General features: G+C 31.2%; 3 protein-coding genes across 8 annotated transcripts in view; 2 read left to right on the forward strand and 1 right to left on the reverse strand.

The window, feature by feature from the left end:
- Window positions 1-4,207, forward strand: LOC148615907 (uncharacterized). The gene is made up of 3 exons (XM_088582530.1): window positions 1-159; window positions 1,576-2,298; window positions 3,972-4,207. The coding sequence occupies exons 1-3, from the start codon at window positions 114-116 to the stop codon at window positions 3,986-3,988; spliced, it is 786 nt and encodes a 261-aa protein (XP_088438656.1). The 5' UTR covers window positions 1-113; the 3' UTR covers window positions 3,989-4,207.
- A 4,070-nt stretch (window positions 4,208-8,277) lies between these two features.
- Window positions 8,278-11,693, forward strand: LOC148615908 (uncharacterized). The gene is made up of 3 exons (XM_088582540.1): window positions 8,278-8,435; window positions 8,712-8,948; window positions 11,592-11,693. The coding sequence occupies exons 1-3, from the start codon at window positions 8,387-8,389 to the stop codon at window positions 11,597-11,599; spliced, it is 294 nt and encodes a 97-aa protein (XP_088438666.1). The 5' UTR covers window positions 8,278-8,386; the 3' UTR covers window positions 11,600-11,693.
- A 569-nt stretch (window positions 11,694-12,262) lies between these two features.
- Window positions 12,263-23,009, reverse strand: part of LOC148615909 (AMP deaminase 2-like) — a 40,172-nt gene continuing 29,425 nt past the window's right edge. For all 6 annotated transcript variants that reach the window (XM_088582536.1, XM_088582535.1, XM_088582534.1 and 3 more), the window contains 5 exons: window positions 21,611-21,774; window positions 21,029-21,149; window positions 18,235-18,408; window positions 17,507-17,617; window positions 12,263-17,345 (listed from right to left, as the gene is read on the reverse strand). In XM_088582536.1, the coding sequence (XP_088438662.1) occupies window positions 17,157-17,345; window positions 17,507-17,617; window positions 18,235-18,408; window positions 21,029-21,149; window positions 21,611-21,774 (759 nt within the window). In that variant the 3' untranslated portion in view covers window positions 12,263-17,156. The remainder of the gene's footprint in view (window positions 17,346-17,506; window positions 17,618-18,234; window positions 18,409-21,028; window positions 21,150-21,610; window positions 21,775-23,009) is intronic.

A 23,009-nucleotide genomic window follows, 5' to 3' on the forward strand; every position in this document is an offset into this window, starting at 1 on the left:
AAGCATGCAGTGTTTTGGACAGGGAACATGACGTGTAATGTATGAGTTATAAGACAATTGAAGAATGATGATATCTTTAGATCACACCTAGATTTCATTCGACAGTTCCCAACATGGACCCATACCTCTTCCTGTGTGTCTTGGCAATTGCTTTTTCTGGTAAGCTTAATGTGCTTATTAAGTAAAATTCTATCAAAGTGTTAGTTGTGGATTAGTACTTAGGATTTCTCAAGCTAGTGGAAGATTATAATTTCAGAAACTTTCGATTTATAAGCAATGCACGTACCAGTCCTATGTTATGCTAAACATGGAATGTTTCAATTCTTTTAAAGCAATATTACAAATGTCATAACATCCGAATTTCTTGTCTGTTCAATTTTGTAATAATTTCGAAAGAATAAACGAGGTTTTTGGCGAAATCTTCACTCGTAAAGTAAAGCAATTCCTTATTTTGAATTAAATTGGAAAGATACTTTCGAGGACACGCCATTAACGGTGCGGTGCTATGGTTTCTTTTAAAGCGCTGGATCATATTTTTAATACATATTTTGAGGATCACTGGCGACCTTTACATTGAAAATATAATCTAAATTTGGACTTTTCTTATTTTGTTACCTATCATTTTAAGTTATTGCAAATCTTTTATGTGACATCTTTTGAAAATTGTGGATTTTTTTGTATTTTAATTAATTAATTTGCATTATCTAATAGTTTTCGTTCTTAAAAAAAGCATGGTATTTGAAATGCACGTTTACCACTTTAAGCAGGAATCTGGGATATAGTAAAATCTGAATAGGAAATATTCCACACTGGAATATGTATGATATCTATGATATATACAACTGCGTCTGGTATTGATGAAACATCTTCCAGATCCGGTAATTTTTACCGTAAAATCAGGATTCCGGGTTCAGTAAGAGAAAACCATGTATGTACAAGAAAACATAGAATATTCAATTAAGTAATCGCTTCATGTCTATTGTACTGCTAATAATAGCAATTAGGTCGTGTGGACCACAAAGGAAAAGTATAAGATTGATAATTTTCAGGGAACGCAGAAGCCGGCAATAATATTCAATTAGGTTGCTGTGATGAATTCTGATAAGTACTAATTCTTCACATTGCCAGCTGAATTACATGTAGTTTCTCACATCTTTTATTGTAATATTGTAAATTGTAATTTTTGTTAGAAATATTTCATCCACCAAAACGCTAGCAGCGGTACATACTGTGTACTAATTAAACTCATATTGTATCGTAAAACAATTAAAGGATTATCAGAATATATTGCAAATATGCTATTTCTCTAACAATTCAATTTATATTTTCTACTTTTTACCATAGGTCTGATACTGTTATCATTGTGTCTTATACGATTCATTTAAACCAATAATTGATTTTATTCGAAATACAGATACTATTCTTGAATTTATAAGTATGCGTAAATAGATAGTTTTTTAAGCATAACAACTTGTGAAAAATTAGTTAATGTATTTTTCCATGCCTGGTCTTTGTCCCTGGATTACATTCTTTTGATTACCGCTATAACCTTAGTTCCCTTCATTACTCTTTCAGTTCACAATGTCTACGCACAAATGGGCATGGGTCATCAGAATCAAGGAAATATGCGTCGGAAATTCCCAGGTCGTCAAGCAGGGATGGGAGGAGGAATGGGAGGAGGAATGGGAACCGGAAATAATAATCAACAAGGAATGAATCTAGGAGGATCTCCAGCAGATATGGGTATGCCAGGAAACGGTATGGGAGGACAAGGACACGGACAAGGGCAAGGACATGGCAACGGAGGCCAGGGTCAGGGCAATGGAATGAACAATATGGGTGGCGGAGGAGGAGGTGGTGGACTAATGGGTGGAATGTTAGGCGGAGGTATGCCAATGGATGCAATGATGGGAGGCATGCAAGCAAACATGATGGCTATGGGCGCTATGAATTCTGAAATACCCCCTCATATGATAATGAGTGGTACTTTTAATCCAAAAAATTTTGCACAATATCGATCATGTGAAAAGACCCCAAGTAATTTGAACACAATATGCGATCCATCTTCACCAAACCCATGTCCACAAGGAGCCATGATTAGCAAAAGTACCCCTTTTGCTATGGGCATGGGTATGGCTATGGGTGGCATGGGCGGCATGGGCATGGGAGGTATGAATAGGAGAATGAATCGTCGACAAAATGGACTAGGAGGTGGCAATCCACTAATTTGTAGTCGGATGACAGAGCATGGACTAGCAAGATGTTGTGCAAAAAATATGATGACGGCAAGAATGTTAGGTAAATATCGTGATTTCTGTAAACAAGAGCAAAAACTGAAAATGTGTAAGATAAAATTTCCGTACACAAAAAGTCATAAAAAAAACACAGATATGATCCCAAGATGAACTGGAAATACGAAATCATTTTATTGTATGTACCATAATTTCAACAAAAACATCCATATTGCGTCTTAATACAAATTATCTTCTACATTATTTACACTATTTTTTTGGGGGGGTGGGGGGGTGGAGGTATATAGATACTGAAGGAAGTCATTGTATTAACTTTGTAGTATGGTATAATTTAGCCAGAGAGTATGCTGAAATATATGATCTGATTTACAGTGATGTTACATTCTTTGCATATAATACATAAAAAATAGAATAGCACTACATTTTAAGGAAACATAACTGTAATTTGACACTGAGACTGAAAAGGGAGGTCAATGTCGTAGATATTTAGACAGTAAACAACAATAAATATAAGGTACCATCTTGCATTGCATATCCCTGAACAGGTGTTGTGTCAAGACATGTCGCTTTACAAACTAATGTTTTGTCTAAAGATATGAACAATGAGCTATTAAGTAGAGCAAACATAACAATATCAGGTAACAAACTTTTTGGCAAAAAAATTTAACATTATAACATAGAAATATTCCTCTGAAAAGGTTCGTTTGATGAGTGCAAAACGAACGTGAAAGTAGAGAAAATAGCTATTTATAGTTCAGGACTACTATTCTGTCCAATCTCCGTGGACTCATTCTACTTTTTGGTGGGAAATTAATTTTTCCCACATCCTTAGTAATGCCACATAAACGAAAGTTTTATTGAATCAACTTGTATACTCCTTCTTTAAATCCTAATAATATGCACTTCACTCTATGGGAATATTAATGCAAGACTGAGACCATAACGTTTGAAGACTAAACTGATATCATCTTAGTCGGTTTTACCTGTAAGAGGATGAAATTAACTATATTTTACATTAACTAGGACTATTTTTCTTCATTTTGTAACGAAATTTAGAAGATATGAGCTATAAACAGATACATTCTGTTTTTGTCAAAGTTACGAAATTAATAAAGATCCTTTCTCAGTATCACAGGTTAACTTCATGTCAGACTGAAATTAGTGATTATAACGCCTAAGCTTAAATTCGTATCGATAATATGAAAGTATTTATTCAATAGAAATACAGCTACAATCATACGGATTGTGAAAAAGCATGTTGCTTTAAAAGAACTATTTTTGTTTCGAATTCTTTTTTTCTTTACCAGAATTGACCTTCCTTTAATGTAGGGTATGGGGCAATAGCCGTTACAAAAACATATGATCGAATAAATACATTCTGGTATATACCAGTAAATTTAAATAATGTAAAATGAGATAAGTTGTATACTATAATGCATAGCATCTAGGTAACCATGGAATTTATGTGATTAATTATTTTTGTTAAAATTCATGAACAACCCAAAGAAACAAATTTAGATATAAGTATATTTATATGTTTATGGGAATGTAAACATCCCATTCCAAATGTCAAAGAAATTCTAGTCTTATGTACAGTAGTTTTGAATAATGAAATATTATTATTGTAAATATGCAAAATCAAAACTCTGATCTTACCTATGTAATTTCTGGCGATATCATTATCTTAAACTTTATAAAATGTTTCCTATTTCTTTTCAGACAAATGGTTCAAATAAAATACCTGAATGAGCATATTGTTCGTTTGTTTCATCAGAGGCGGTGCGCACAGCGGAAGTGGCAGTTTAAGACCAGAACACAGTATTAAAGATGGTCGACTCGTCTTGTGATATATACCTTCACCACCTTTATTTTTCTCCATCATCATTTTAGTGTTGTTTTTACTTTTCATAGATATGTTTGGCTTTCTTAAATAAAAGACATGACCGGTCGTTAAAGTTGCTTTAAGCTTCTTCCCAAGCGTTGCACATTTTTGAAACGAGAATAACTTTTGATTTCTCAGGTATCCATTTCTATTATTGAATGTCTAAATATAGATAATGTTTAAAGAATTATATAACATTAAGAAGTGCTTCTTAAATTTGCATACTCTATAAATATAATTCTGGTTTTCAAAAGTTAACCATAAAACGGTGTAAATGGTGCACAATACCTAAACCCATGCCTATCGAATATCATGGACATTCAAATATTTCATTGGTTTCTTATAATTTATGCTTTTAAGCACGAATGAATTTCTTTTAATTGATATCTTGACCTTTTTAGATAATAAAACGCGCAATATAAAAAAGTTTCTTTTGATTTTAAAAACAAATAAAAAATTTTTGTACGTTTTTACAAAAGTTTCTATTCAAAAGACTACAGAATTGTATTCATTGGATATCGTGACAACTTTTACTTTTGAATAAAAAACCTCTAACTTCTAACATGTAATTTCATCTTATCACTGTTCAACATCGAACTAGGTAAGAGATATACCCTAGTCACAGCTTTGATTCCTTCGGAAGCTCTTGTTATCATTTTAGACATAGCCATTATTCTTTTAGGTTAAATCATATGAAGGTCGTTTTATTTTTATTGAAAACATAAATATGAATGAAAACCAGTACAAGTATTAAAACAGACGAATTCTACAATCCATTCCATTTATTTGTATTTAACAATTATGTTGTGGAATTATTTTGTTTTGGTCCTATTATTTGTAACCAAGAAACCAACTGTCAATGACAAAATTAAACAAACGTGAGAGATAACATATCTAGTATTTTCTACAATGAATCGGAACTACTAGGTCTTGCTCTTTATACATAAAAAAATCCTCAATCTCTATTTTATGACTTTTTGGGTTTTTTTTTTTTTTTTTATTTTTAATATGGCTTCTTAGTCCGCGCCAACATTTTGCCAGAGCTATAATTGTTGGCTTACTGTAATATCTGAAAACAAAATGTTTGAGCCCCACCTGGAAAAGAAACTACTTTTTTCAGCTGGTCGTTACATTTCCGGCAAAAACAAATCTTCATTCTCCATTTCAGGATAATATTTTTTTCGTGGAATGGCCGAGTAGTTGTATTTTGTTAACGAAATACAATAAATTGTGCTTGAAAATATCTAGAAGGGGCAATGATATTTAGTGTGTAAACTTACCAAAAACGTTAAATCTATTCATATAAATCATCCTTAATAAAAACATTGCTTATTTTCCTCTTTGGGCTTCTCAACTGGTATTATTTTAAATACTGACTTAATTTTTGAAAAATAACCCTAACAACCGTAGGTCATGTAGCAAATATCCATTGACTGTGATAAATAGTTGCAAAAAACACTGATACGAAAATTGTGTACATCAAAGTTTCATTGAATTTTGTTCAGTAGTTTCAAGACAGAAGATATTTGAACTAAATGTTAACTACGGCGACGGACGACGACGACAACGGATGCCAAGTGATGGTAATTACTCACATGGCTCTTCAGGCGAGCTAACTTTAATACGAATCACTTAAGTAAAAAACTTACTCGTACATGTACAAAGAAAAATAATATAAAGAAGTTATTTACTATTTTCATCAAAAGGAGGGAGTTTGTACTCATAGATCGAATTACAATGGTATAAAAAGAAATCGTCAAACATTATTATTCTCAAAAAATGTTTAAAGATGTTCGCTGCTCTATTTAAGAATAACAAGGATTTCAAAGGGATGTGAAATCTGATAATAATATTTTTAATCCGAGAACATATATAAGAAAAGAAGTAGATGGGTCAGTGGGTTCGTTTTTGAGAAATAAGCATTTGAAATTTTGCGGGAAAAGGACTTCTCTAGATTTTTCCTTGGTTTTATCTTAGTAGGTTTCATCATTGAAGAAATAACAAAGATTTCATTAAAAAAGTAATCAAGGGAACCAAGGCCACAGCGGTAATCAAATGAATGTAATCCAGGGACCAAGACCAGACATGGAAAACAGACATACAAAACAAAGAACATAAAGTAACTAAAATCATACATACAAAGCAACAAAAGCAAACGATCAACTCGGACTCCACTAAAAACTGGGAGCATGGATCAGGTGCACCGGTAAGGTAAGCGTCCTCTGCTTTTCTAGAAACACCCGCCAAGTTGCTCATAAAAAGTCAAGTCTGGAGTAGACAGGAAAGGAAAACTATGACCCGTTGAATAAATCAGTTTTCATGGTGCAGATGGATACACCATAACGATCATGATGACGACATAAAACTTCTGTAGTGATGACTTCAATCTTGTAGCAACATAACCCTGTTCCAGAAGCCTATTTGTTAGAGCTCTAGCGCAATACAAAAAGTCTGCGTAGTTTCGGCAAGTTCTGGCATAACGTATGAGTTGTGATATGAACACTCCATACGCAGATGCCGAAGGAATGTCGCCACAGATGAAAGGAAAGTTGACAATTCTGAATGAAAAGTCATCACGTTTGACGTAAAGTTTTGTCAATAGTTTTCTTTTACCATCGATTTCTAAGTGTAGGTCAAGATATGAGGCTGACTTCACAGTGTCTATAGTATCCTTTATCTCAAGTTCTTTTGGGTAGATGCGATGTATATATAGCGTAAACTGAGATTGTAGGATCTAGTCAAACGATATACTTTCTTTCTGGTCAGATCAGCTATAAAGTCAGCCTCATAAGAGTGAAGGAATAGGTTAGCAAGTAAAGGAGCACAATTTGTTCCCATTGGAATGCCGACCGTTTGTTGAAAAACACGTCCACCACACTGGACAAATATGTTGTCGATTAAAAATTCCAGCATTTTGTAAACATCTTCCTGTGTATATTTGGAAGATGATTTGGAATTATTTTTTACAAAGTATAAGGAACCTCTACCAAGAACTATATATTTGTATCTAGGTGTACCATCTTTTTTGGAAAAACAACTATGGATAATGTTTTAAAGTCCCAAATAACATTTTAAGGTGTGTTTAATGCAATTATGAAAAGAAAAGTGGGGGTCACTAAAAAATATAACATGAGTTGTGAACTGTAGTTAACTTGAATAAAATCACGTTTGTATTATTTATGTTATGTTTTACGGCAAAAATTTGCGGGAAAAAATCTTAACAAATGATAATTAACGAAAACACAATACTTAGTATTTTGGTATGAAAATAATCAAGGGAATCAGGATTATAGTGGAAATCAAAAGCATGCTATCCAGGGATACATCAAGACAGGGAAAACAGACACACAAATAATGAGCATGAAATAATTAAAATAACACGAAAAAAGAATCAGAAGTAAAAGAGGAACTGCATTAATTCAAACTACAAAATATGCAGTAGAAACAAGATATCAGCAACTGTGGATAGGCAATTAAACTGTAAGAACTGCTAAGTACTTTTGTTGACATTTTCAAGAAGAAAATTAATTGCTCATGAGCTCAATTAAAGAATAATTTTGAATTGATTTTGATATTCAATCTTTTGCTAATTTTGGAAACATTGCAGTATTGCTCAATTAAAATATTATGGGAAATACAAAAAATTAAATCTAAGTTGTAGTTTGAATGTCATTAACACTCAAAATATGAAAAAATATACTATAAATCGTATATCGTTAAAAAAAAACTTCATCCACGGTGGATATCCAAATGTAACCGGGTAAAAGGTATTCACATTACTATGGAGTCGTCGAATCTTATTGGTAAACTCTTCAATGGTACATTTCATATATATATATATATATATATATATATATATATATATATATATATATATATATATATATATCATGTAGGTTGATTTTAAGTGTGCTACTCCTGTTATTGATAAACTTTTGGTATTGTATCGACGCTTCGGTCACGATATTTCATTGAAGGAACCTTTTACATTTCTATATTATGCATGTATTTTATTATCTTTTAATTATTAATTATCACATGTAATAATTATAACGTTTAACACGTTTTTAGAACTGTACCTGCCACTGGATGGACAAGTAAAAAACAAGAATGCCTAGTCTTTAATAAAGGTTTATATATGCATGATTTAATTATGCCTTTATGTAAATTAGCAGTATAGGTGACATTTTCTTGCCAAGATAGACTACCTGATGTAAAGTAGTCCGGTGTGGAGGATTAATAGAAGGACAAAATGAGAACTTTTCTCTTCCTCTTATGCCTTGGTTTGCTCGCATCAGGGGGTAAGGTTTTGACAAAGTTAAATATTTGTCTGTTTTACAATTATATTAAATAGAAAATTCGTTTATCTTTAAAACGATTGAACTTGTGAACAATATATCTATTACTGTCCAGTTATTAATATTTGTTTTTGTTGATCAGATCAAACAATGAATTAACAAGAATTTATTTGAAAAATAAGTAGTGCATTTTGACTTGGATGATGAAGTTATGAAATTCTTTATCATTAAAGGTGAAATGTCGAACGTTCAATAAAATATCTATTGATAACATTACAGTAACATCGTATTATGGTTATGGAGCAAGAAACAACAATTATTATGGGGCACGCAATAACTACTACGACCCCTATGCCATGCTTTGTAAAAGTGGATATTACCTGAAAAATCCAATGACAAGAGGACCATTCTTCTGTGGAGGTTTCTGGAGACAATGTCCTTGGCCAAGGTGGTTCAAATGTGAATCAATGACAGGGTCCGATGATGGCTTTGGTGTCTGCTGTTTTGATAGAGGAGGTGAGTGGCTTGTTTTCTAAAGTTTCACAGCATCTTCTAGGCAAATATAATTGTTTTCGATTTAAGAGATCACGGAGCGTTCTATGTTTCAACAAAATAAGTAAGTAAAGTTTAATTTACCCAAGAAAATCCGGTCATTTACAGCGGTTACAACGATAATATTAAAGGGAAGTTTTACTTTTCCATTGATTAAATAACAATCACCAATTGATCTTGTTTATGTGGTTGTAAGTGACTCAGTAATTGAGAAGATTTCTTACTTAAAATACAAGAAAGTACCCAGTTTTAGCTGTGTTTTTTTTTTTATCTCACCCGCTGGTTGAGATAGTACTACACTTGCGCCTTTGGCATAATTAAATAAAGTGTTAGAGATTAACCATTTTTGCCAATGTGCGTGTTATCCTTTAATCTCAGTTTTCGTTATATATCGCATCTTTCCCAAAGAACTTGAGGTAAAACTCAATACAGACACTATGAAGTCATTCTCTTATCTTGACCTACACTCAGTGATCGATGGAAAAAGAAAACTCATGACAAAACTATACGACAAACGCGATGACTTTTTATTCCATATTGTCTACTATCCTTAGTTTTATCTGTAGCAGCACTCCTTCAGCAACTGTGTATGGAGTTTTCATGCCACATTTAATAAGTTATACAAGAGCTTGTCGAAACTACACGAACTTTTTGTACCGTGCAAGACTTCTTACAATTAGGCTTTGGAACAGGTTTATGTTGTACAATATTGAAGTCATCACTTATTGTTGTCATCATCAACTCTTGGATCGTCATGATGTTTCCTTCTGCACCATGGGAACCGATTTGTTCACCATGTCATAGTTTTTCTGTCCTCTTTTAGTGGAGTCCGATTTGCTCATTTACTTCTGTTGCTTTGTACGTATTATTTTGGTTATTTTATGTTCATTGTTGTGTATGTCTTTTTTTTTCATATATGGTCTTTGTCCCTGGATTACATTCTTTGGAAGTCGCTAGAATATTGGTATCCTTGATCACTCTCGCCTACCCCGAACTCGATGGGTGTTTCTAGAAAAGCAGAAGTTTACCCTACCGGTACACCCAGTCCATGCTCCCAGTTTATAGTGGAGTCCAAATTGCTCCTTTACTTTTGTTTCTCAGTACGTGTTGTTTTGTTTACTATATTTTTTTGGAAGGTATGTTTCTATTTTCTGTCAAACTTTAACTTTTGGAATATATTTTTTTTATTTCCGCTCAAATATTTGTTCCCTTGATTACTATTTCTCCTTCAAGATCGGGAAATATCTGACACCCTTGGATGAGATTTACGTTTTCTACGTTAAGGCTCTTTTGAGAAGGATTAAATCTTATCCTCGAGTGTCCGAGATTACCCTATTTTGTGAAAAAAAATCCAATTAACTGATATACACAACTGCTGATGCTGTGTGATTTCAGAATAATTGAAAACGACATAATCGGTTACTTTGTTACTAGTATTGATCTGAGTAATACAAGCATTTACAATCATCGTGACAGTGTTTTTTATAAACAATTAATAATGATATTGGTTCAAAGATATTTCTATATTGTTCAATCCAGTGTGGTAATAACTGATAAACATCGTGTACAAAACGCATTTTTCGTGTAAACGATCTCAGCATGTTTGGTATATGTATCTGTGTGATAATTTGAATATGAATATTTTAATCATTATCTTTATGTTAAATTACTAGTCTCTATGATTGAAAATAGCCCAATATGAACAAACAATAACGAAATACTGATATTTTATTGTGTTGCAAGTATTTTGTCAGAGATTAATTTCCGAGTTCCTTAATTTCCCCCTCCTGAATCTGGCCGCCCCAATAAATACATGAACTTATTTTCTTAAAATATACCAATTGTTTAACATAAACAATTTTAGAAAAGCAGGAAATAAGATATTATTCATACTGGGCAGGCAGTCAAATTATTCATTCTGAAAATAATGGTCTCCTGTCAGACTTGACCTGTCATTATTGCACATTTAATTAACCTTGTCGTCTGTAAAACATTTTGTTGATTCAACTACATCTTTTGAATTTTAATTACGTCACGATTTTCATATCATTACATGTGTACTGTTTTCTACAAAAGAAAACAATAAAATTGAAATGCATGTCCTTAAATTTCGTGTTGGAAAGGTGTACACAAGTAGGAAAAACTAATAATTACAACTAATTATGTTAACACGTTAAAATCCATTATGTTTGGGTCAACAAAAACAATCTGAATCCTATTTAATGGATTATGTTATGAAGTGTAAAGCAAGAGTTAAAAAAAAAACGTTAAGATCATCCAAAATTTCCCTGAAAATCTCGGAAGAATGTTAAAAAATAAGACAAAAATACTAAGGTCTGAGAATTTCAAAATTTCCAGGCTACTTCTAAATAAAATTCTTTTGTTGGTTAGATCAAAGTTGAAGAGTGTGTAAAAGAGTTTGTGGAGACGAATCCAGTTCGTATTAAAAACGAACACATGTATTTCAGTTGTCGAAGTTATAGTTTATAATTTTCTCCTTCTATGTGGCCACTACATGATGAAAATACATTGTTGCTATGTGAATGATTATTTGAGTTCTCCTCATATCAATTCATTTTTAACTTAGTATGTACTTGTATTTTTCAGATGTGTAAATGCGTTTTTTATGAAACCAGTTTGTCCATGTTTCTGGTCGCCCAATTCCAGCTCCAGCGACGTTGTATCAAAAATAAAAAAGTTTTATAAAAACCTGAGTTGCTTGATTTATTGCTACTACAGTTCAACGGTTCATGATAAACTAATATTAAAAAAAGCTTATTTTTCAATAAATTTTAAAGGTTGAACAATTTAGCAAGATAGTAATGTTTGTCTTGAAATATCTAGTTTCGTTTCATAAGGTTTATTAAGAGGTCTTACTTCCTTATAACAGATGTAGGTCTAGAGATATTCTACATCAGGGGGTTAACTTCACCTCTGTAATCACATAAGGTATCAGTTAAAACAAATCAAAATATGAAACAGAACTAAATACTTATTGGAGTTTGAATATCTACTAAAATAATAGTCTTCTGTTATTCATTGTAAATCACTACTTAAGTGCTTAATAGAAGTGCAGTTGATGTTTCAGGTAAAGTCTATGTGTTCTCAACAGCAGTGATCATGAGTATCTTCTCAATTATCCAATTTACCGGTATCATCATGTGAATAACTTTGATGAATTTTAAAAGTTAGAATACGGGAGAATGATACACAGTGAAAAATATCAGAATGTCACTAAAGAGTTATCTCTATAATAATATAAATGATGAAACTAATCATCACAATAACCACACTAATTTATTGCATTGATCATAACATTTGGATAAGACAGAAGCCTTTTACATAATATTCACATCCAAATCATTATTTTAAATCTAAAAATAATGCTTCAATGACACATGCTAATGCCCATACTTTCACACTGCATGGAAAATATTTATGATTCTCATAAAAGAAAAAACCAGAAACAAGCTGGTGTCAAGGATCTTTGGTAGTTTTATTGGCTAAAATTGCACCTGTAATAATCTGAACAAGAGAAAATAAAATAGCAAAACAATAAAACACAATGTACTTCTACAGAGGGAAATTAACAACATCACTTTTAGCTAAAACATCCATGTATTATAATCATGTTACAAATCAAATGAGAAATTTGGATTTTAATAAGCAAAGAATGTCATAAAGGTAACTTTATCGTTGGGATTTCCTCAAGTAAAATATAATTATAGATTACTGGCCAGTTCTGAACAAATTTATCTTCTCATAACTACTGTGGAAAGTTTAATATAACAACTAAATACTCTGATAGACAAAACAATATGAAAGACAGATTTCTAATTATAGACAGCAAAGGCTTTAAACAACTACTAACAGCATATTTGAAGGTATGAGTATAAATAGTAACAGAAAATAAAACAGAACCTTCATAAGTGACTGAGCAATAAACAAAAAACTCTAATAATTCTTCATAAAATTAAGGCATTGCTATCATTTAAGTATGATATAATATAAGGCTTAACTGAGTAAATAAAACTGAATTAAAACTAGCACCTAGTAGTATTTTGGCAGTTGTTAATAAAAATATTTCATTGAATGGGAATGCAACTAAACATCTAATAAAGAAAAGAATTTTATAAAAAGATCATACACACTAATTCAATTACTTTATGCTGGTAACAAAAATGTTTCTATGATTGACTTGCCATACTTAAACCTATCATCTACGTGACAAAAATCTCAAACTGTCTTGGCTCACAATTATTGAACTAAGTCAATTCTTAACTTGTTTTTAAGGTCATTATGTTGATTTCAATTTGTTTCAATCTGCTCGGTATAAAACAAATTATCATTATTTTAAATTGAATATTGAACTGCATTTAGCATTACTTCATTCCTTGGAAAAACTAATCCTGATTCTTGTTGTGAAGTGACTTACTGAAAACATTGTTCTCTTTCTAGGGTAGAAAAATCTACGAGGTCGACATGTATAAAACTAATTCTCTATACCTCATTCATTACTAAAAGATTTTCAAGTAAGATTTAAAAGTATGGACATAATAGATTGTCAGGTAAAAGTTGAAAACAAAATGACCAGTTTCATAAAGTCACTCTGAATGAAAGCCCTTAAGGAAGACAATACCTTATATTTCTAGTATATAGACTTTCCTCAGTTTTCACTCAGATATCCTTGAATGATCATACTTTAGCATTTTAATGCAAAAAGCATAGGTTGCCAACTTGATTTTGAGATAATTGAGCATTAATAAAAGCAATTTATATGAATTCTGTAGGAAATTTTCAGTTTTTTGCTCAACTTTTAAAAAAAATGATACATAGAATTTCTTATAAATCATATAAAGTACTCTTAATTGTCATTTCTTCATATTTCAAAAAGAAAATAAGGGGTCACCAAATCCTTTTCCTTTTAACATTAAAAAAAATTAAAAGTCCCATTACATTTCTATAGAACATATTTTGCAAATTATCTCCCCTTTAAAAGAAATTTCCTGCCAATTATCCACCCTTGAAAGAAATTTCCGGCCAATTATCTTCCTTTTAAAGAGGCTTTTCACATATTATGTTTGTAATTTTACAATACAAATTTTATGTCAAAATTCTTTTAAAATAATTTAAACATATAATTTTAACATCATTTAAAACATTAGTTAATTAAAATATAAGATGACATAAAACAATGCCCCATGTAATAAGTATGATCAAAACTTAGATAAGATTGTTTATGGCTTAACAAATTACGGCATTCATCCAATATAAACATATGGTCAGTAAATTATCAAATTGGTAATTACACACAAAAAAGTATTGTTAGTAGATAAGGTTATCACAGATCAAATTAAACAATAGTAAATGACACTTATCAATAATGAACTTTTGTATACAAAAATTAAAAATAAACATGGAATGATGTATATTGGCTAAACATTAGACATGCACCACAATGTATACTAGAAACACCTTTGTTCAAAAGTTAATTTTACAAAGACAACTGGCTGTACATCAATTTAAGAAATCTTAATAAATACAATAACAGTTTGAATATTCTATCGGCTTCATAGACATTTTGAGAATTTGTCCAAAAGAAAGAAGAAATTCTACACTAAAGTAAATTTTAATGGATAACAACTACTAAAATGAACTTGTGCAAGAAGAAATTAAAACATGTCCAAATCATAGTGGAAAAATAAACATATAACTTCTATATTTAATAAATAATACTACTAATTTACCATTTACATAAGGTAATATAATATATATAGATATTCCTTGTGATTATTCATAAGATTACATGTAAAATTCACTCTGAGGACAATTATTGATACTGACTAGTAATAACCTTACAAATTTATTTTTGAAAAAGTCATTTTCTTAACATATTTTGTGAAATTGAAATTTATTGCTTTTCATACAGAAATTTAATGATAAATCTACAGTTTTTCTTAATATGTTCAGTCTGTATTAACTGTTAATTTTGACAGAGAAAATACAGTCAAACCCCTGTAGCTCAAACTCCAAGAGATTGTTCAAATATGTTTGAGTTATCAGGAGTTCGAGAAATTTAAGTTTGAAGATTTCCAGATTTTTTCATTGCCGGTCAGAGTTCAACTTCATCATTAGACTTTGTTGACTTCCTATGAAGTTTTATTATTTCTTTAAAATTTTTCATTCACTTTCAGATGGGTTTGTTGATTTGTAGACATTAATACTACCTTTGCTTCAAAAATTTCTAAATACGAGTTTGTTGATCAAGAATTTGTACAACATTTTCTACCCATAATCATGCAGATTTTGGTCCAATCAGTACTTGTCAGTACTATAATATATCATAATAAGCTAATTAAGGATTTCACTTTTAATTACCTAAAATGACACTGATAAATAATAATAGGCCTTCAGCTTTTCACACCTTTGATTACCCAAGCTGAGAAACTGGTTGATGCATTCGAGTTAGTGAGGGTAATTCTCATGGATTTATTACCATGCAGACCAATTAATGAGTTTGAGAATTCATGAAATTGAAGTTCAAGAAATCCAAGGTTATTTACATTAATTAAGTAGGACAAAAATTTGGTACTATGAATTGAGTTCGTGAAATCCAGGGTATTCGAGCCATCAGAGTTTGAGTGAGTGAAGTTCAACTGTAATATAATATCACATTTCATAGCAAGTATGCATACAGCTGAATACAATATGTATGTAAAATATATAAGTAGTGCAATTAGCTTCAACACAATTCAAGTAGACTTAAATACTACCATACAAAGTTAAAAAAAAATTACCACCTACCCTATTGCAGGTAATTTTCATGGGGTGCTAATTTTGGAATATTTTGGCCGTCTGTCTGAAAAGATGGATCTAAATTTTGCAAAATATTTACTCCAGGCTTTAATACTTAGTGCATCACCTGACAAAATGGATTAAATTAGAAACGCTAAAATGTTATACATTTCTTTTTTCACCCAGCAAAATAACCCACCATATAGTGTTTTGTATTGTGACATTCAACATACATTTCTTTTTTGTACATAGATATACAATTGTATATTGAAGAAAGTGATAATAATAGACATTCTTTACCACAATGATAAATACCATAATCTGTATAAATAAAACATTCCACTGTTAAAAAATGATATGCTGATATTTTTATATCAAAATCACAGCTTTAAACATTTACTTTCATAACTATATTTTCATTATAGAAATTTTAAGAAAGTACTGAAAGGCAAGCCAAACACACAAAAAAATATACAAAACACATATACCAATAACAACACAAAACAGATTTATACCAATAACAAAACACAAAACAGATTTATACCATTAACAGGCATATTCTTACTGGACGACAGTTAGTGTTAATGTTAACACAGTACCCCAACATTCTGCTGCAGGACTGTTAATGTTAATGTTAACACTGTACCCAAACATTCTGCTGGAGGACTGTTAGTGTTAATGTTAACACTGTACCTAAACATTCTGCTGGAGGACTGTTAGTGTTAATGTTAACACTGTACCCCAACATTCTACTGCAGGACTGTTAATGTTAATGTTAACACTGTTATTAAGACCTCATTTAACTGCGAAACATATAGCTGAGGAATCCATCTACATAATTAAATAGCCTATGATTGTCTTTGTGACATATACAAATGCTAAAGGTTTCAATAACATCTTAGTTTATAGTCCTATCATAAAACAGAAGTTAACTATCACACTGGCATCAAAGCACACATCTTATGGTAGTTCATGACTACTGGTATTTGCTTACATGTATATTACAGTATTTGGGTTTCTAAATCTAAGTTAATATTGATAGACAAGTACTGTTGAACAGCAAAAAAACCTGTCTGCCTTTGTAGTGACCAATAAAAACCATTAAATTATTTTTTTTTATTACAGTATTATTATTTTGGAAAGAAAAAAGGGGGAAAAAATTCTTTCTTTGATTAACTGTATTTTCAAATTTTTTGTACTTTGAGAATCAAACTCAACAATACAGAGTTCCATAATTTATGACCTACTTTGACTAAGCCAATCTGAAAGTTCAAAAACATACAATACTAAATATTTAAAATTCTAAATCGACTGACAAAACAAAACAATCACAATGTCAACAAAGGTTGGGCATTTACAGAGCTCTTAAGATCCTATCTAAGGTGTTGATGAGTTGGACTTCCTTGTCTTGTCATAAGATTGGGCACCTCGTGAGATACAGCGCAGTTCATCAACCAATGACTCATATCTGTATGCCACTCTGATGTTAGGGACATTGGTCCTTGTCACATCATTACCTGCTACTCCTTCCTTCATGTAATTTAACCCCAACCAGTTCTGTTTGACCTTCAAGAGAAGCATAGTAATTATTATATCCCACAACCAAAACAATATTTGCTCCTTGATGTGCAGTTAAAACATGCATGAAAAAATTTCAAACAAAAATTTTCAATAAATATAACTACTTCAAATTGTATAAACTGTAAGGTTTTATTCATTTAACTAACCTCTTGTTCAAATCCACTCTGAAGAACACTATTTCTTGCTATTTCACACATATCACAGGTACTAAACTTCCAAACCTGGGCAGCAATACTATATTCTTCCATTAATGGTTCCTGTATTTCAAATATTATCTTACTATATTGTTAATAATTTAATATGTTGCATATACAATTTACATAATTTAAGTTGAAGTATTGGATTTATGTACCTTCCTTCAAATCAAATTTTACTGTTTACAACATGCAAACCTTTAAATGATATTTTCTAAATATGATTATCAACCATCATATAAATTATCATCAAAATCCATTGAATGGGTCAGGAAGAGTTGTACTTACAAGACACAAGATGGACAGACACAACACAACACAAGGTGGACAGACATTACAAGACACAAGTTGGATAAACATTATGCGACACATGGTGGATAGACATATCACAACACAAGGAAGATACATTACAAGATACATGGCCAATAGATATTACAAAACACAAGGTGGATAGACATTACATGTGGATAGACAAACATGGTGGTTCCTATATATCCACCAAATATGTAAGTGCAAAACACAATAGATTGTCAACTTTTAAACGCCAGTTGAAATCCACTGATTTTTATTGTAAATAACTTGACTTGTTTATAACCTGAGATTTGCATAAATGATATTTTTAGAAATAACATGCAAGTTATATGGGACAGGAAGCACAATGTTATTATATGATAACAAACCTTTGTAAAGTGAAACTGTAAGGGATCATCAGTAGAAAGTGAGACATTAAGACCTCTGTTGAAGTATTCTGGCAGTGGATTACGGTGGTAATTCAAAAACAGTGAGTTGTTACTCAGAGGAGACATAGCAATTCCTATCTGTGACAAGTAATACAGATACTGTAGTACAGGCACCTACAAATAAGGAATTAGTGAGTTGTTTCAGTAATATCATTAATTCAAAATAATTTTCAAAAGATATGATTGTTCACTCTCTCTTTATTTATTTGTGCCAATTTTTACAGGAAAACATGTTCTGCCTCAACCCATTGGAGAGGTAAGAAATTTTACACAGCTAAAAATAGGAACTTTCTTGTCTTCTAAGCAAAAAATAACTATCCTCATCTGCGACAAGTAGTACATATACTGCAGTGCAGGTTCTTACACCTTAAGAAAAATTGAGCTGATATTGACTTCAGATTTAATTTTGATTTTTATATTCAAAATCTATGTAAAAAGGCTGTGCAACAATTAAATATTTTAAACAGTATAGGAAGAAACCACTGTAGATTTAACAGACTAATTTATATACATTTATATAGTCATACTGTAATTTTTGTCTACTGTCATGGCACTTCTGTTCAGAAGAGAACACAAATTAAACTTAAAAAATAAAGGAAAGGGCATTGAGACTTGTATACTCAGATTACAATGCAACATATAAAGATTTATTGATGAAAGCAAAGACACCCCAAATTGTATATTAAAAAACAAGAACAATGGCCATTGAAACTTTTAAAATATTAAATTAATGGCATCACCTGTATCAGCAAACTTTATACAAAAGAAATAAGAAATCTCACAACTATAAAAATCAAATAACCTTTTTGAATGGAGAAGATTGCTATTTGACCTGCAAATAACATGTCAAATTTCAATGTTTGAGATGTAGCATATTCAACACAAAGGAAAAGAGGCAACAAAGTGTCTCATTGGCCTAAAACAGCACTGAAAAATTAATCACAAAAAGTTCAATGATTTAATTGTGAATTTGGAGACTTGAATCCATCATAAATGAGAAAACATAGAGACTTCTGATAATTCTTGCATTTAAAGGAAAGAAAAATTGCTTGAAGTTTACCAATATTCAGATATTCTGTCAAATTTTGTACCTTTTGGTCACTTTCTGGTCATATTTTCGGCAAGGAAAAGAAACACTTAAGAAACATCTTCATACTTGGTAAATATATTCATTACTTTATAGTTTATCATATGTGAAAATATAAAGTTGTTTCTTGGATGTGGACACAGTCTTCTGGATGTGGATTTAAATATGTTAGATAAAAAAACAACAAAATTTGAAATCCTCAGCAGTTTTTGTTAAATGACATAAAATTATAGCACTATTATGACACCATTTTAATGAACTAATGACACAAAATATCATTGTTCCTAATATTTAAACATTGTACTATGTTATGACTAATTTTTTATTATTACAACAAAGTTGATATTTTTAGGCAATATTCATAGCTTTACGCCTGTACACCTTTATTATGCTGCATTTTAGTGAGCTTTTATTTTTTATTTTTAGTTCCAGTGACACAATGCTGTTATTAACTGCTATTATTTTAGTTTGCATGATTGCTATTTTGCATATTTACTTAATGCTCTAGTCTATTGTCTTTAGTTTGCATGTGCTTATTAATATAAACTAGATAAGATCTGCTGCATACTGATATGTCTTGTATGTTTTAATGTGTATAACTGTGTGTCACACATATTGTTAATCTGTATATAGTAATTTTTGTGGTTCCTATGCTCTTGAGAGTATTTATTATTATATGTCCTGCCGACTATAAATAAAGCTAATCTATTTATCTATAAAGCTATCACAAATCATAGACCACTGGCACATAAGACTATTAACTACATGTCAATGCTAGGTTGTCATTGGCCCTTAAACTGTTTGCTGGACTTTTACCAATATCTATGCCAGATTTTTTAAATCAAAATATACTGTGGTTTCATTTTAACTCATTTGGTCCTTATTTTCAATGTTTTTGTTGGTGGACTAGATCGATGAAATTATGAATTTAACAAACAATTATCACCATGGATGAAAATCCGCTCAGAGAAGAAAACTTCAAATGTTAGTTATTGGCATCATTCACATGCCCTGGAGATAAAAGCCATTTAAGCTGTAAATGTATCTTTGGAGCTACATTCATTCTTTTCAGATTTTACCATCCTTCCACCTGTAAGGGTAATGGCAAAAGTGGCATTTGGTAAACTCTGTGTTTTACCATCTCTGTTTAACAAAGACATAACAATGGCGCCCTGATTTTTGAAATCAAATGAATTTTGACTTATTGTAAATTTTACTCGTAATGAAAATTTATCATATATGTAGCATGCATTTGTAATTTTAATTTGTCTGTCTCAATTGTCGGTGTTGTGAAACACATATCCACTAAAAAACTTGATGAAACTTACAATAATTCTTTTCTTAATCTTTACACTACCACTTTGCCTTGATAACAATGTTACCGCAATTTGCAGACAAATCAATTTTTCATCTAATGTAAAGACAAACCACAAATTCATGTATCCAACAAAATGACTTTTTTCCTCAAACCATCAAAACTGATACCCGTGAAATTAAAAGAAATGATAATAACTTATTTTCCACATTAGAAATGATGCCCATTCTACGAATTATCACCCCTTTTTATTATTCGTAATTGTCAGTTGTCTTTTAGTATGATAGTATGGTATTCATCTTTATTTGAACTGCCTATTAAATCCGACCTACCTTTCTCAGAACCAGACCGTGGGCAATACTATCAGCAAAAAGGAAGCCAGCAACCAGATGTGTAACATTGCCTGCCTCTCCACAATGAGGTCTTAGTACCAATGTGTGAAAACCTCGCTCTCTAAACAACATATATCAGATAATTAATCATCAGGTTTCAAGTGGATAATGAAATGATATAGAAGTTCTAAGTTAAATATGTACCAATGGACAAATTGTGAAAGTTAAGGTTCAGGGAGATTAGAGTGTAAGTTTCAAGAGAATATTATTTCACCATTCATTAGTAAAATAGAACTAATCTGGAATAGCTTCTATTTCCTTAATTTTCCTTTACGATGAAATCCCAAGTTTTCATAACTACAGAATGCTTTCTCCTTTATTAAAACAGTTACGTAGACACCAATTATCCATTCTATTGGAGATCATCTATTAGCATTAATTCACTACCTAAGTGGATATAGTATTTTTTAAAATTGTATAAAAAAATTAGGCATCTGACATTTTTTTTCATGAAGGAAAATTTTGTGAAATATACTTAAAAAAAAACCATTATGTCAATTAAACATGTATATCAATACCTACCTTCTGAAATGATTGAGGACAGCTAGGTTGGCATACATAAAGTATAGGTAGTAGGTATAGGGTGGGTTCTCTGTCCCAGTCCAGTTCTGTGGCAGTGGTGTGTCTTTGGTAAATTGGATGTGTTCAGATTTAGATTCATCATCTACTGAATCTAATCCTGTCACCTAAAACAAAGTAAAGAGAAACTGGTCAATACTGCTTTACTTGATTTAATATACAGTAGAGCTTGTTTATAGCAAATCTCCTGGGACGAGGACTGTCTTAGTTACATCATTAAATGTATCGTTTATTATATCAGAAACTTTTTTTTCAAAATCTTAAGATGTAACAATATCAATGTGTTTTTTCCTAGCAGTATTTTTTTTTGTTTTGTAATGTGTGTTTATTATAAATGATGAATAATAAAGAAAACAAGTCTTTTTGTTGCTGCTGTAGTTGTTTTTATAAACTCACATACTTTTTTTATCAGTGTACTAGTTCGTTCTTCTTATTTCTCGTCCAGGACCCCCGAAAAAAGTTAAGTACAATGTGGTTAAACTGTTACATAGTATGGAGATTAGCTGCCTTTCTCTTCATACTGGCAATTTCAAAATTGTGAAGAATTTTAATCATCAAACCATTTTGAGCCTGTAGTAATTTACACAGCATATTCGATCGCTTGTCTGGGATGTTCTTAGGCTAATTTTCTGAATGGTTTGGGTCACATTATTTAATTGAAATTTTTGCTGAGTAATAAAGCAAAAATACAGGTAAGATTAACCAATCTTCTAACTGTATGTTCATCAACCATGAAATTGTTGATTAATCAATTACCATGTGTCTGATATTTACATAATAATTAAATTCATTTTAACCAGGCAAACTTCAGCAAGAAATCTGTCGCTGGGCCACAAGAAATACTTCGTTATATCCCTGATTTCACTAAATCAAATTTGTTATATTAATGACAAAATGCATTAGTTTTTAAACACTGGGACTAGGAAATATGTTCTAATTCGTTATAAGGATGTACGTTATAATGAACATTACTGTAATGAGAATGAAAATGCCAAATACGTCAGACATACAACCCCACCAAAATGAAAATTGTCAGATTAAGGCCACCTATGGGTCCTCAATGAATGACACAGAAACCCTCACACCACAGGGCAGGCCACAGCTGGCCCCAAAAAAACATTATTTACAGGTACAGTGAAATAGTTGCCCCAATATACTCCAGCAACACTAAAGTTAACTGAAAGTAAAAACGAAACAATAAATAAAGTGGCAAAAAATTCCTGACTTTGGACATGTGCAAAAAATGCAGCGAAGTTGAAGTACTAAAGCATTTAAAGTATTATTATTATGATTTTGAAAAGATACTGTTAAATATTTATGTGGGGTATTTTTCACACTATAA

This window comes from Perna viridis, chromosome 5, assembly GCF_037379345.1.
Source record: "Perna viridis isolate PV_CMFRI_1.1 ecotype Kerala chromosome 5, ASM3737934v1, whole genome shotgun sequence".
Classification (NCBI taxonomy): Eukaryota; Metazoa; Mollusca; class Bivalvia; order Mytilida; family Mytilidae; genus Perna; species Perna viridis.